Here is a 14,695-nt window from a genome sequence, read left to right as displayed (position 1 = left end):
ACGGACCGAGTTGCGGCGCCGACGCGATCGCAGCGGTACCTCGGTCGGAGCGAGAGGTCCATATTTTAGCGACGGGCCCCGCTACAAATCAAGGCGCGAGAAGGAACGAGTCGGTCAGGTCCCAGGGCGTTCGCCCGGAGGCCCCCTCGGCGGCGGAGTCGGACGAGCGGCGACGGCGAATAGAAATCGGCCGGTCCGATTATGATCCTGCGTCTCCCTCAAGAGCGGGGGCCCCGTGCAGGGGACCGGCGACCCCAATCCCTGCCAGCCGCCGCTTTATCGCGCGCTCTTTCGCAAGGGACACTTCATTTTGCCTGCCCCAAAAATGGCCGCTTCCCCCGGCATACCGATCGCCCAGGAAAAGAAGAAGACGACGCCGTGTCACGGACCTGGCCGGGCACGTACGGCAGCCGACCTTATCGGTGACGGCCCTGCTGCTCGCTGCGCCCAGTGCGACTGCCGCGCACCGGGCCCGCTGCGAGCGGGCGCATTAAGGCTCGGGCCTCCTTGCGGCCAGGTCGGACGTCGAGTGGTAAATCGACGGAGGCGGCGAACAAACATAGCATGCGGACGATGTACGAGTCGTTCGAGTGTCCAAACCGCGACGCCCGTAAAGAGTGACGGGCACGCGAGCAGACAGGGCGCAAGGCCTCCCGGTAAAAATGCGTACGAGGAAATGAAAGCAAAACGAAAAGGCCAACACCGAAGGTGGGCCGGTTAATTCCACGCGTTGCGCAATGCCATCAGGGAGTGGCATTTTTCACCCGATATTGGACGACCGAAGAGCCTAATCTGCAACTTAACGCCGGCCTCGTTTGCAGCCGCCACACGTGGCGGGCTCTTTAATCGAAACGCCGTGGACCGATATCGAGGCACTGCGGAGGAAGCCTGTCCGGGCCGAGCCGACGGCTGCGGCTGTCCGGGTTCATTCACCGCGTCCCTTGGACCGACCCCGGACTACGACCAGGAGCACGCCCCGGGAACTCTACGATGTCTCGGAACTTGGAAGACAGCGAGCGCGGAAATCGTCTCTCTCTGATCCCCGAAGTGCTTCGCGTGACGTTCAGCGAGCGCAATTAGAAACTATACGTTAATTTTTCGCAGCAACCAACCCACCAATGACCTTTTCGCGACGCGTTTCGAGTCAACTAATAATTAAAAAAAAAAAAATTTAATACACGGTCGTACGGTCGCTTGCACACTTCTCCCTTGGAATAGAATATTTTATACAAATTTATGTGTGCCTGTTGTCAGCAACGCGATCGAAACTTTGCTATGTATCGTAAAGAGCGCAAGGCTACCTTATACCTCGGAATAAACTGTAATCTTAATTTCTGCTTAATTTCTGCTCGGCTAGATCACCATTTAAGCATTCTTAATGGCGACTTCGAGGGCGAATTGGTGAGGAATACTCTATAGAAATCTCTTTAAGGAGACGGAGGCTGTGGCCTTTGCTTACCCTGTCCCATATATGTACAGAGACAGACGATAACATAAAGAAACGATACAATCAGGCCGGTCCATCTCATCCGAACGCCCTAAGGCCGGGGTCACGCTGCTCGTACGTCGTACAAAAGACAGACTTTAAACACGAGTCACCAGCTGTATCCGTCGTTCGAATGCCGCCTGCCCAAGTTGCTCCTTGAACTCATTGCCGTGCGGCATTCGAAGCACGGATCTCGCAGTGAATCGCGTTCGAATCTATTTGCAGACTGTCTTGCGTATGATGTTGAAGCAGTGTAACCCCGGCTTAAAGAAAAGTCCCGGTTAATTCGTGAGGTTGCGAATTGCCAACGTATGTGTATACCGTAGCAGGCACGGTCGTATCCACATGTCTAAGCTTTCACACGTCATAGATAGAGGGGGCGTGTGTAGCAGAGTGTTAGTTATTCACAATGGTAGGTATCCATACTAACGGGTCGTACAAGCGCAGACGCAATCGATCCCAAAACTGAGGTGGGGTCGATGAGACTGGAAGACAGCACGGGCAGAGAGTCGGGGCAAAGATTAACGTAGCGTATTCCTTGCGCGGTTCCCGAACAAAACTACAGGTTTCTGGAGTCTCCCCAGTCATTAGTCCCGATGCCAAGAAGCAAGCGCCACTTTCACGGAAGCTGCACTGCTCGTTCTCGAGTAGCAACAAGTGAGCAAACAATCGGTTCTCCGCCTCCGTTCCAACCGCCCGCCGGGCATAATGGATGGCGGACACGCACAGAACGCACTTTGATTCTGCTCTTTACTCCGCATACGTCCTTTGTTATATTACTTTAAATGCTAAGCGCGAAGAGCAAGGACACGAAAAAACGCATCCACCAATCAAACCCCATTATGAAAAAAACAAAAAAACAGAGCAGACGAGGCACAGTTTAAACGCGAACTGAATCTTCTCAAACGTGGCAGAGGAAGAGCGAAACGTCGGACTGAAGACTCCGACCAAACCTGTGATTAGCTTAAACGGAAAAAGAGATAATGCGCCCGACCCTCCCCGTTTCAAATGGTTTGCCCGCTACTTACATACACGGTCTGACCCGCGTTCCGGACTGCAATGATACTCTCCAACTGCACTCGAAAAAAAGAAGAAAAACGAAGCCGCGACGAAACGTTCCCGAGCGTTTGCCGCCGGAGCGAGCGCCGGAAGCTGTCCGCGGACACATCTTCCCCGCAGCGCTGCACTCCGGAATGTCCAGCCAGGCGTGGAGAAGGCCGGACAGAACACTCGGCACGCCGACAAGGCAAACACCCGAATCCGGCCGGACTGTATACTTACCAGCTGAGCGTGGAGCGGCAATTTAGCGAGGTCTCGGGTTAGGATCTAGAGCAAACACGGCTCGGTTCAATGGTTCGAGCGGCCTTCCAGAACTGAAGGCGCGAAAAGATGGAAACAGGCGGCGGCGTTGTTCGGTCCGCTCGCAAATGCATGACGGCAGCTCGGGTGCATGCATGAAGGACGTCGCGCTATGTCCGCGCGGGGGTGTACGCGCGGCGCCCAATGAAAAGGCTCGCGGGACCCATGCGGAACGTCGGCTCCTCGCCACTCCTCTAACGAATTGCTGACGGCAATGACAGCGCCCGTGGGTTCGTCATTCCCCAGGGCGAGCGCCGTCCCCGAAGGGAATGAACGCAACACCGTGGCCGACGGAGGAAACCGAACTGCGAGTACGAAGCGGCTTTAGCTCTTCCTGACGCTTGCGTTGAGTTCATGCAGTCAAACGAAACGGCGAGCGTGAATGCGAGTCAAGAACAACGAAGTTTTGGCACACAATCGCGACCGTAGATTACGATGGAAACAAAACAATCGCCTGATGCGTCGATTATTAACTTTGAGGAAACAAACAAACCAACGGGAACACGCGAAAATAATTAAAGAGTAACGAGCTAAATTATACAATAACACGACAACTATCAGTGACGGTAGCGTGGAACTTAACGAAAATTACTTATTCCCTTCTATGTTTTCGAAACAGAAGTGAAGCCACCATGGAGAACGAGGCAGAGAACAGTCGGCGGTTATTGATCAGTTATAATTTCTCTCGCACTCGCGAGGAGGTGTCGGATGGTCTTGCCGACCGACGGCAAAAGCTGACCATCCGCCACAACGGAAGAAAACACGGTCCAGACGGTGCTCCCTGGCAAGTGGTCTCGTTCGGTACAGCGCGCGGTCACGCACGAGGCAGCTGCAGAACCATGCAAGTGCGGACAAAGCGGTGCCACATACTGGATAAAGGCTCGCGCAACGCCTTCTCGGAAGACACCAAAACCAAGGCTAATGCTGAACGGTCTCGCTAACGGTCATCGGAACAACTGCTCGCGTATGCTGCTGCGCACAACATCACCGCAGCGTGCAATAGGAAGTGGCGCACCACCGCTTATTGGCAAACAAGCGGATTCTCGGACGCATCCACAAAACCAATCACCTATCGTCCAAATATTCGTGCTCGTTTACATTCCGCCGAAAAAAAGTAAATAAATAGGTTAAAAAAAGTGTAAAGAAAGTCGTAATTTTCTCGGAAAAGGTTCTACATCACTCTCCTTCTTTCCCCGAGGAATCTTCACCCCCACCAGTTTCGCTTCCTTGTGTTTCTTTTTGTTGTTTTTTCTGGCGGCGAAGAGAAACATTCCCGGGCGGGCTCCTCGTGCGGAGAGACCGTATGCAGCAGGAGAGGGGAACTAACTAACCGAGCGAGGTGTCCGGAACCTTTCCCTGAAGCCGGTCCCGGAGCTCCCTCACCCTAACGCAACCATTTGCGGCACTCCATAATTCTTCCCAGACACGTATGCGTTGCCCACCGTCCCCGGTAGGCTTTCGCTCGCTTACCGGACCGCTTCAAAAAAGGCGGGCCGGACGCGGGAAAAACGGCGTTTTCCCAAAATGAATGCGCTCTTCCAAACTACATACACGCACCGCCGCTCGTGTTTCTCTCTCTCCGCCTGTTCTCGTCCTCGCCGGTACTCATGCCGCCTCTTTGCGTGTTTCTTCGTGTTGGCCCCTTCTTTACCTTCTGTTTTAACCTGGTTCCCTCCGGGTTCAAGGGGCGAGAGAGAAAGACAGAACGGTAAAGCCGAGAAACCGTGTAATTACGATAATGAAGAGGGGGGGTCGCGACGGTCAAACGGATTGGCACGGACCGACTAACCCAGAGAGAGAGGAACTAGCCGAAATTGGTCGAGTAAGGATGCCCCCTGCCCCATTCCCGCCTCGCGAGCGCCCTGGGGCACGGGCCTTCCGACAACAACAACAACGCAGAGCAAACTCGACCGAACACCGAAGCGTGCCTTTTCCTTCGGGCCTCGAACGTGCACGCGGCGCCCCTCATTCGCCCATGCACACATGCGCGAGCCGCCTCTTCCCCAGTCCCGTAATTAAAAGACGAGCCACGGCAGCAACGAACCAAGACAGGAACAGGCAGGTGCCCTCACTCTCTACGCGTCTGCAAGAACACGCGAGATTTTCTTTCCAGGAAGCAAGATCGTCCGCTGCAGTGGCGGCGCCGAGGGCCTTTTTCCACGCCCGTCCCGGCTGTAGTCCCCCCGCCATTTCATTATTACAAACTGCCTAATTTTTTTCGAGAATGCCTCCTCTCTCCTCGTATTCACTGCGCCACGATCCGACGCTTTCTATCCTCCCTTTCACCTTGTGATGGACCGCATCGGACGCTACGAGCCAGCGGAGTCAATCATATGACACGCGACCGTCCTGCAAGCGACATTCGGGAAATGCGCCGCAACGAACGCTGGAACCCGTAGTCACGTGACACTAGTACACGGTGCTGGGTTGGCTCGAATAGCACGTAGCATCCGCTGCGGTCCAGCGTAAGGTGAAACGGAGTTTAGCGGAGCTGTGCGGCGATGAGAGGCTCAACGGGGACCGGGCGGAGGAAGTCGGCGGCGACACGCGGCCGAGGATTCCAGGCCGTGGGGGTGTCGCTGCTGAATGTCTCCCTTTTATTCGAAAAGCAGGAAGCCACGGCGCGTTTCTCGGAAGGGTCCGGCCCCCGAGAGAGGCGCGCCGTCGGGGGGCCCCGGCTCGGGAGGACGCGGATCGCGTTACTGTGCCACGTGTTTCGCAGGCCCCGATGACGCAGCAGGGCCCCGCCGCCACATTCCCGAGGGACGGCGCGAACAACCGGCGCCCTCTGTTTCTTAGCGGCGGCACGTGGGCCTCTTCCTACGAGCGACTTCATTTTTTTACGGCGGGATTCGGTCGTCCTTGTGTCGATTTGTACAGACGCTTATCGGGCACACAGACTAATGCAGAATTCATGGAGGTCTTTTTTCCGACGCTATTGTGACCGCACCCTAAATTAACAGCAAGCTAGCAGCACCAGCATGAAGCTGTAGGAGAACGTCGGAACAGAGTTTTGCTAAAGACATCACCAGTTGTGCTTTACCAAAGCCAAATGCGCGAAATCGCGCAATTAAGCGAAACAATTCGTCTTCCACGACCCCGAGCAAGAAAGCTTCGTTTGACAGCCCTGTGCTCGCACCCGTGCCTCCCAGAAGCCTGCTCTTAAAATAAAATACACATTAAAACAAAAAGACGATGGTTTCATGAAATCTTCCTGCGCACCGGCGCCTAGGTACAGGCCGTACCATTTTACCGATGCGAAAAAAAAGGCTATAAATACGCAAGGAATCATTCACGCAGCGGCGAAGCTGCTGTGTGCGCTAACCCTACGGAGGCTATTGACCCCACTGGACAAACAATGGGAAAATGTAGAACGTTCGCAAACGGTGCCATTTAAGCTTCTTTTACGTTTATGCATATAAGCTCCCCCTCTCTGTTTCCGCGCCAGCTGTGCGCGAGACTTTGCCGAAATCGAAAGGGCTCGTTTTCACGAAAACCCAGCGGTGTCTGTCAGTTTGTCAGCGCCGGGATGAGAGGAACAGGTTGACGCGTACTGACGTCAGCGCTTCGGACCTATGGGAGCGTCGCATGGGACAACTGACAAACGAAGGACGCCAGTGGGTTTTCGTCAAAACAAGCGTTCCGAGGCTAACGCATTAAACACACGCAGATCTCAATGGGCGCGTTAAGTTAACGCGCTCGAGCGCGCTCCAGCGGTCAGAGTGCACTCGAGCTAAACTAAACGACATCGTCTCACTTCCGGTGCACGGTGGCGGAGCGCGCTCCGCGAGCTCTGCCCTCGGAGGTGGTGCGCCAGAGCACGAACAGGTCGGTTTCCGGTGAGATGACGGCGTTTCCGCTCTCGCGGCCAGTCTCGCGCTTACTCGCGGTGGTTTTACGCGATGGTCTCACTAGGGTGCCTTTATGTGCGCTTTGCTTAGGGTGGAGACATCTGGCCATTTTGTCCCACACCTTTATTTTTATTTTTAGTTCAGAAGCGGACATTGAGGCACCCTAGGTCTCACACGAGACGGAAGAAACATCAAAACCCAAGCGTTTTCGGCTCCGGGCCGGGCCGCCGGGCCACTTTGGACCAGAGGCGTCGGGTGTGCGCAATCCCTGGCGAGCGAGTTCGCTTCCGAACGCTCCGAGGACGCCACCACGCTCGCCTCGCCAAACCTCGCCGACCGCGACCGCACAAACTGAACCCCGCAGCCGAAAGGCTCCGGCCTAGCCAGGAACGGCACCGAGGTAGGCCCGGTCGTGGGTAGGAGCTGCTCGTTTTTCGCTACCATGTAGTGCTCGGATCTCTCGGCGTCGTTCGTGCTTGCGCCTAAGCCTTCAGGGACTCCCTCGGACGCGCAAGTCTCGCCTGCTTGGATGCGTGGAGACTTCGACGGCGATCGCTTGGCAGCTCGTGCAATCGTTCCGTCATCGTGGAAAATACAAAAATAAAAAAGCATGGTGCTGGTGTAGAAAGGTATGCATACATCCTTCAAATGCTTGTCGAAGTTCTTCATGTATACCTTACCGCAATTTCAGGATCAGGCGAGCCAATGAATTCGGCCATTCAGCCTTCATTCTTTAAGGCTTTTGGGCATTCGAAGGCGTTCGGCGTACCTTTTAATCGCCGCACCAACAGCGTGCTGCACAAATACAAGCTCTTGCTGTTGCCGCGTCTCCGCGCACTTATTTCATCGAAGTCGTCGTCGAAGAAATACTTTTTCGACGTTTCGACATAGTTTCGATGAGACGGGAGCCATGTTTACGCGCGCCGGAAAGCCGGAACCGGAAACGTTAACAAAATAGGCGTCAGATGGCGCCTCGGTACCAAAGTGCGCCGTTAAGCTACGCCGAACCCGCGCGCTCGAGCGCAGATGTCCGGAGTCTGGAGCTCACTAACTTAACGCGCCCAATGCTTAAAGCGCCGAGGCGCATGGGGCGTTAGGCGGACAGAACGCGCATCCACATAGACAATCGTATCGAGAGCCTCGAAGCTCTCAAGCAGCTTGAACCTTATAATATAGGTATATATTAAACGCCCATATGACCGCATGCACTCAAAACGAGAGGGGATACGGTAGTTTGTCTATATTGCTTAACGACACAATTTCGGCTCAACACTAAAACGAGCGGAGCCATCTCGAGCAGCTTGGAACTGGGCACACGGAGCCCATCACTTGACGAGTTGGCACTGCCCAACCTTGTAGCGTAGAGGCAGATGAGACAAACACGAAGCTTCGTGTTGTGTTCGATTCCCTCTGTCCCTCGTCCCCACGATCCAGGATCAAAAATGTTTATACGAGGGTGGTCCGATAAGTACTTAGCCTGCAAAAGAAAAACGAAAATTTTGGAAAACGTGGTGATTCATTTTTCAATATAGTCTCCTTTTAGTTCGATACACTGGACCCAATGACGCTCCAACTTCTTTAACCCATCTGAAAAAATACGTTTTCTCGAGGTCTGCAAAGTCGGCTTCTGTGGCGATGATGACCTCCTCATTCGACTCAAATTTCTGCCCGGCGAGTGACTTTTTTTAAGTTTGGAAACAAAAATAAGTCGCACGGGGCAAAATTTGAAGAATACGGTGGATGGGGCAGCAGTTCGTAGCCAAATTCGACCAACTTGGTCGTAGCGAGGGCGGAGGTGTGAGCCGGTGCGTTTTCATGGTGGAAGAGCATTTTTTTCTTCACCAAATGGGGCCGTGTTTTCTGCAATTCGGTGTCGAATCGGCCCAATAATTCGGCATAGTACAGCCCTGTGACCGTTTTGCTTTTCTCCAGGTAGTCGATGTAAATCACAAATTGTGAATGCCAGAAAACGGTGGCAATCACCTTTCCGGCCGATAGGAGAGCCTACGCCTACTTCGGAGCACGTTCGCCGGGTGAAATCCACTGTTTCGACTATTCCTTGGTCTCTGGTGTGTACCAGTGGACCCATGTTTCGTCGATTGTCACGAAACGACGCAGAGACTCCTTCGGACTGCGCTTCAACAGCGTCAAACACTGCTCTGAAGTGGTCTCACGGTTGCGCTCGTTGTCCGGAGTGAGCAAACGCGGCACCCATCGCGCCGACAGCTTTCTCATGCCCAAACTTTTATGCAGGATATGACCCACGTGGTCTTTTGATATGCCTACTGTCTCAGCTATCTCGCGCACCTTCAATTGGCGGTCTGCCCTTACGAGATCGTGGATTTTTGTCACATTATCCTCCGTGGTAGTCGTTTTCGGGGCACCTGGGTGTGACTCATCAAAAACCGACGTGCGACCATGTGAAACTCGTTAGACCAATTTTTGACGGTCGCCATCGAAGGAGAAGAGTCACCGTACACAGCGACCAAGCGCTCTTTGATTTCACTGCGCGATTTCGCTTCCAAAAACAAGAATAGCATCACCGACCGATATTGCTCTTTTTTCCTTTTTCGAAAATTCGCCGACACGCCCGCTTCCACATGTGGTTAAAACAAAACTACCAGTGCGATTCGGTTGAAATATCGATAGCAGCCGTCTACGAGAATGTACTACACGATAGTAAATTTCTCTTGCGATACTGGCGCTATCGGCCGTTGAGGCTAAGTACTTAACGGACCGTCCTCGTATTAAACCAAGTCACCTGCATCGTGAACTTAAATTGACTTCCCGTAACTCAAACTCTCAATCTATTAAATCTAAAAGCGAGTCTGAAACTGGAATTCAGATATAACAGCGTATTGAAATCGTCCCACGAGAACGGAATATTATGCCGTGTCGCAAAACAAGAAAAGGCGCCACGAACCAGGGGGAGAGCAGGCAGCGGTAGCGGTACAGAGGGTACGAGCCGAGTCCCTCCCAATAGATAGCTCTCTGCCACGCACGGAAACACTGGCTGTCCCTCGGGCCACAACACATCTGCGACGAATAAAGTCACGAGAAGAGAATTCCGTCGCCCCAGCCGATCCTCCTCTTCGACGTGCGACAGGCGAAACACAATGCCCGCGAATTGCGATGGACGAGTCCGTCACCAGCAAACAGATCGGGATGCTCGTGCACGATCCGATGTCGCCGTGGTACACACCGTGCACCGGTGTGCGTCTCCAATACGGCGAGGCGACAAGGGTCGGTCGCGAATGTCAGTCAGACCACCGGGAAGGCGACCCGTTCGGAAACGGCGCCATACCCCTCCAGGTGCCCCAGGTTTTCTTAGGTGCGCGACAGAACGTCGCCTCGAGACTCCCAACGACGCGAGAAAAAGGGGATCGGGTTTTAAAAGGCGTGGAACGGAGGCGAGAAATTGTTCAGCGGCTAAGAAACACGACGCCGGGTTCTTGGGAGACCGAGTCGGCCCCTTTCTGCCAGCCATGGTTCAAGATTTACAGACGAAATCTTTCGGTGGGGTTCTATTACAAAATCGCCGTGTACCCTGCATCTTTGCAGAATATTGCACACTATGGGGGGGAGCTTCAGCGACCCTATAGTATATGTGCTCTTCAAACGCTCGTCTTCTTTTTTTTTTTTTTTGTACTTGGAGGCTTGGAGCAGCGCGGCATCCAATGCGTGTTTGTAACAAAACAAGTATTTTTGCTTTGGGTTGCGAGGGAAATTGTACCGAGCGGCGACGCCCGAACACCTATTTAGTAGAGACAACTCTTTGAAGCTTCTTCGCGAAAGACTTCGTGCATCACCGATTACTTTGCGTTCTTCATGTGGTAGGATTAAGGAAAATGTTATTTCCATAAATTTTACTTCGAGCAGAGTGCTGGAACACTGACACTTTTCAAGGGACCAGTTTACCTGCAAGTCAGCTTTCCTCATACAACGTCGCAGCCGCGTTCTCCGCATCATCATCTGGCGATCCAATGAACACTGTCTCAGGCCCTCAGCGTACAAGAGATGTAAGTTTTCGGTCACCTAATTTGGTAGCTTCACCGAAAACCCGCAGTGATCTGCTACACAGAGGTTCTCTCCTAACACCGCCCTCTCGTATACGCTGCAACGGAGGCATACCAAGAAATAAAATGAACATTATCACAGCCCGAAGATCTGACGGAAAAAAGCGTGGCTTTGATAATGATGACAGCCATGAAATCATGAAGGACAACGAGAGTGGTGTGATTGGTTAGACTAATTTCGGAGCACCGTGTGGTGCGGTCAAGGTCCTCTTTAGAGCAACAAAAACTAACCCTGGAGCACAGGCACACTTCATTCTCATTCATTCTACCGCAAATACCCTGTGAAGATTTATGTCTCGGCCTGTCCAACTAGAAGACTGTCTTCTTTCCTCCCCAACTAATATGGAGCTGCTCATTAACAACCGTTGCAGAGCAGACACATCCACTCTCTCAAACACTCAACCAGCTGTTTAGTCGTGCATAAAGCACCAGAAGCGGCAATGAGAATTTTGTTGTATCGGTGATTATTTTTGTCTAAAGAAATCCAGTACATCATCTACTTTTAAAATTCATTAGCGTCGACTGGCTGTTTTGGACTGTTAAGAATGGAACCTTCGGCGACCTTCTTCCGAGTTTCAACGCTGCGCGAAACGTGTCCCGACGAGTCCGGGACCGTCGCCTGCGTGACGGGGCCTGCGGCAACAAGTCTCAACGCGCCCGTGACGTTGGCGGGACGTGTGTGTGTGCGTGGTGGTTAGTGCGCTCGGGAAAGGGAGAGAGGCATGGCCTAACTGCGGAGAACTTTGGCTACGTCGCACTGGACGGCGGACTTTGCTGCATCGCACTTGACGGCGGGTTGCTGCATCGCACTGGCTGCCCTGGCGGGGAGTGAGGGAGAAACGGACCCTATATAAGGCGGAGCGCGAGGCTGCTCCGTTGTTCTCTCGGATCTGACGACTGTATCGCTACCATGTAATTAAACCGTTCGTTACGTTACCAAGTCTCCCACCTCCACTGAACCCCTGGGTTCCTCACTTCGGGGAATGGACGTCGTCTCGAGCCAGGAATCTTCCGGACGTGCGGCCCAAACCCCGCCCCGAACAACTGGTGGCAGCGGTTGGGATCGGACCATGCGACATCGTGCTACATCTGTGGGTGAGCGTTTGGACTTTGCTTTGAGATTCGCCAGGCTTCAGATTATGGGTAATTAATTTTGAACTGCTGGGAATCCTTAGTGTTTGACTCGTGCGCTAGGTTTTTGTACAACTTCGCGACAAGTTTTAGAACAAAGCCAAAGCTAAAAAGCAGCGATCATGGATCTAATGAGGTTACTGAGAACAGATTTACTCTGTTTATGTGAAGAATTGGGTGTGGAGGTGGAGCAAAAGATGAAGAAATCTGAGATGAGTAAAGCAATTTCAGAGAGCGCGGAAGCAGAGGAAATTAAAATTGCGTGGGAATTACTTCAGAACGCTAAAAGTGAGGCTGCAGCGAGAGAGGAACGAGCGCAAGCTGCAGCGAAAGAGGAACGAGAACAGGAGCAGGCTGCAGCGAGAGAGGAACGAGCGCAGGCTGCAGCGAGAGAGGAACGAGCGCAGGCTGCAGCGGCAGAGGAACGAGCGCTAAAAAGGCTAGAGCTCGAAATTGAACAACAGCGATTAAACTCGCAGAACAGTAGAGTTGGGGCTCCGGTACGAGCAAGTGAGGCCGAGTCGTATCAAATGAAGAAGCTCCTGCAGCCGTTTAAAGTTGGGGAAGACGTGGGCCTATGCTTAGTTAACTTTGAGAGGACATGTGAGAAGTTGAGCTTCGCCCCAGAAACGTGGCCGCAACGGCTTTTGACTTTGTTGCCCTGTGAGGCTGCAGAAATTGTCGCGCGCCTTAGTACTAGAGACGCGGACGACTACGACAAGGTGAAGTCGAGCCTTTTGAAGCGGTATCGCCTTTCTGCCGAGGCGTTCCGTCAAAGGTTTAGAAACGCATCCAAAAAGAGCAGCGAGGGCTACTCGGAATTTGCGTACGGTCTTAAAACCAACTTGATAGAATGGTTGAAGAGCGAGGAAGTGTACGAAAGCCGAGACAAGGTAGTCGAGTGTGTGTGCCTCGAACAGTTCTTTCGTAGCATTCCGCAGTCAGTCAAGCTCTGGGTGCAGGATAAGGTAGGAGTCGACTCTGTCGAAAGGGCCGCTGAGCTAGCCGAAGAGTACGCAACGCGTAGAAAGCTGAGCGGAGAGGAAAGCGAACCCGACCGGAGCGATCAGCGCAAGCCCTTCCAACAGGGAAACGGTTCGCGAGAAAAAAGGCCCGAGAAGCCAGAAACAGGACAAAAGGTCCCAGAAAAGAGCGGAGATCCCTCGAGCGGAGATCCCTCGAGCGGAGATCCCTCGAACGGAGATCCCTCGAACGGAGACGAGGCACGGAAAAGCCAAAAAGGGCAGTTCGAGGCAAGGAAGCCGTTCCTGTGCTACAACTGTCAGGAGCCGGGACACACAGCGGCCAGGTGTAACAAACCGCGGGTTGTGTTCTCGTACATGAGCGGTAGTGACAAGGACCTGAAACTTCTTCGTCCATATCTTCACGAGCTCCAGGTAAACGGAAAGCCGTGCAGGGTGCTTCGGGACAGTGCAGCGACGATGGACGTTGTTCATCCGTCGTATGTAACTACATCCGACTTTACTGGAAAGGTAGTTTGGATCAAGCAGCTGCTCGAGAAGCACAGTGTCTGTCTGCCTATGGCGAGAGTAAGGATAACTGGCCCGTTCGGAGAGCTAGTGACAGAGGCGGCTGTCTCGCAAACAGTCCCGTTGGAGTATCCCTATTTGTTTTCTAACCGGTCAGATTTCCTGCTGCGCGAAAGGGGTCAACAACTGGGAGAAGGACCAGTTCAGTCGTGTACGAGGTCCAAATCGCGTCAGCTCGCCCCTTTGTTGACGAGTGATCCAGAGCGAAAGGCAGCTGACGGGGAGCAAGTACTCCCAGGGTTGGAGGCAGAGAAACGCGATGAGGGGGTCCGGGTTGTAGAACAGCCCGACCTCGTAGCACTAGAAAGCGTACGCCGTCCCAACGCGCCGGCGAAAAAGGCGGAGGAAGACGGGATCATTAAAGGATCTCTCGTAGCTCCGGCGTCACATAACTTTGATCCTCTGTTACGAGTAGACAGTGTCTTTGACAGTCGAGCAGAAGAGCGACCCTAGTGTGTCAGGGATTCGCGGTACAGCTCAGGAGATTGCAAGGACCAATGTGAAGGGGCGTGAAAAAGGCGGATTGTTTTATCGGCGCTATAAGGACCGCATTTTCACGTCTAGAAATCACGTGAAAATCGATCACTATGACTTCAGCGTAAGAAAGAGGAAAGGCAAATTTAGCGGCAATGCCGATGGGTTGAGCAGATTTTTCTGATATCACCAAAAAGAGTAAGGATGATCTCAGAGGTTTTCGTCATCCACGGGAATGAGGATCTAAGTGGGGGCACTTCGTTAAAACCCCAAAATGACCTCACAAATTGCGAAGAGTTTTTGTCTTTTTGTATTTTGTTCATAGTGACCTCTTTGGAAAAATGAGTTTTGCTTTGGCGACAGCGGGTCTCGATACCCCAAATTGTCCTAAGGTTTTAAATTGCATTGTTTTGGCAAATTTTGGTAATCCGTAATCCAGTCTGGCGGGTCTCTGGCGGATTCCGAGCGTTTGACTGCGGTGTGGCGTGGTGTTGTGGGGGACGTTTCCGCTGATGCCTCCGTTGTGAGAGGTTTGGGAGTTTGCTTAGTGCTTGCAGCATCTTCTCAAGGCCTACTCCAAGCCCACCTCTTCAGGCCAGCGATAGTATCACCGGCCATTCGAGGTTTCCCTGGCCCCGGAGGGGCTGTTAAGAATGGAACCTTCGGCGACCTTCTTCCGAGTTTCAACGCTGCGCGAAACGAGTCCCGACGAGTCCGGGACCGTCGCCTGCGTGACGGGGCCTGCGGCAACAAGTCTCAACGCGCCCG

The 14,695-nt window shown here is 53.2% G+C and overlaps 1 protein-coding gene across 1 annotated transcript; it reads left to right on the top strand.

Moving 5' to 3' along the window:
* Positions 1-12,199: 12,199 nt before the first annotated feature.
* Positions 12,200-13,906, top strand: LOC120836889 (the record flags this gene model as incomplete). Its single annotated transcript, XM_042291826.1, has 3 exons — positions 12,200-12,256; positions 12,311-13,076; positions 13,107-13,906. Coding segments are annotated over 3 exons (1,623 nt in total), but the record flags the coding sequence as incomplete, so codon positions are not given.
* Positions 13,907-14,695: the final 789 nt, after the last annotated feature.

The sequence above is a fragment of the Ixodes scapularis genome, unplaced genomic scaffold (genome assembly GCF_016920785.2).
Source record: "Ixodes scapularis isolate PalLabHiFi unplaced genomic scaffold, ASM1692078v2 PGA_scaffold0__279_contigs__length_252992795, whole genome shotgun sequence".
Lineage (NCBI taxonomy): Eukaryota > Metazoa > Arthropoda > Arachnida > Ixodida > Ixodidae > Ixodes > Ixodes scapularis.
Note: the sequence above shows the minus strand (reverse complement) of the source record. Positions and strands in the feature narration are given on the sequence as shown.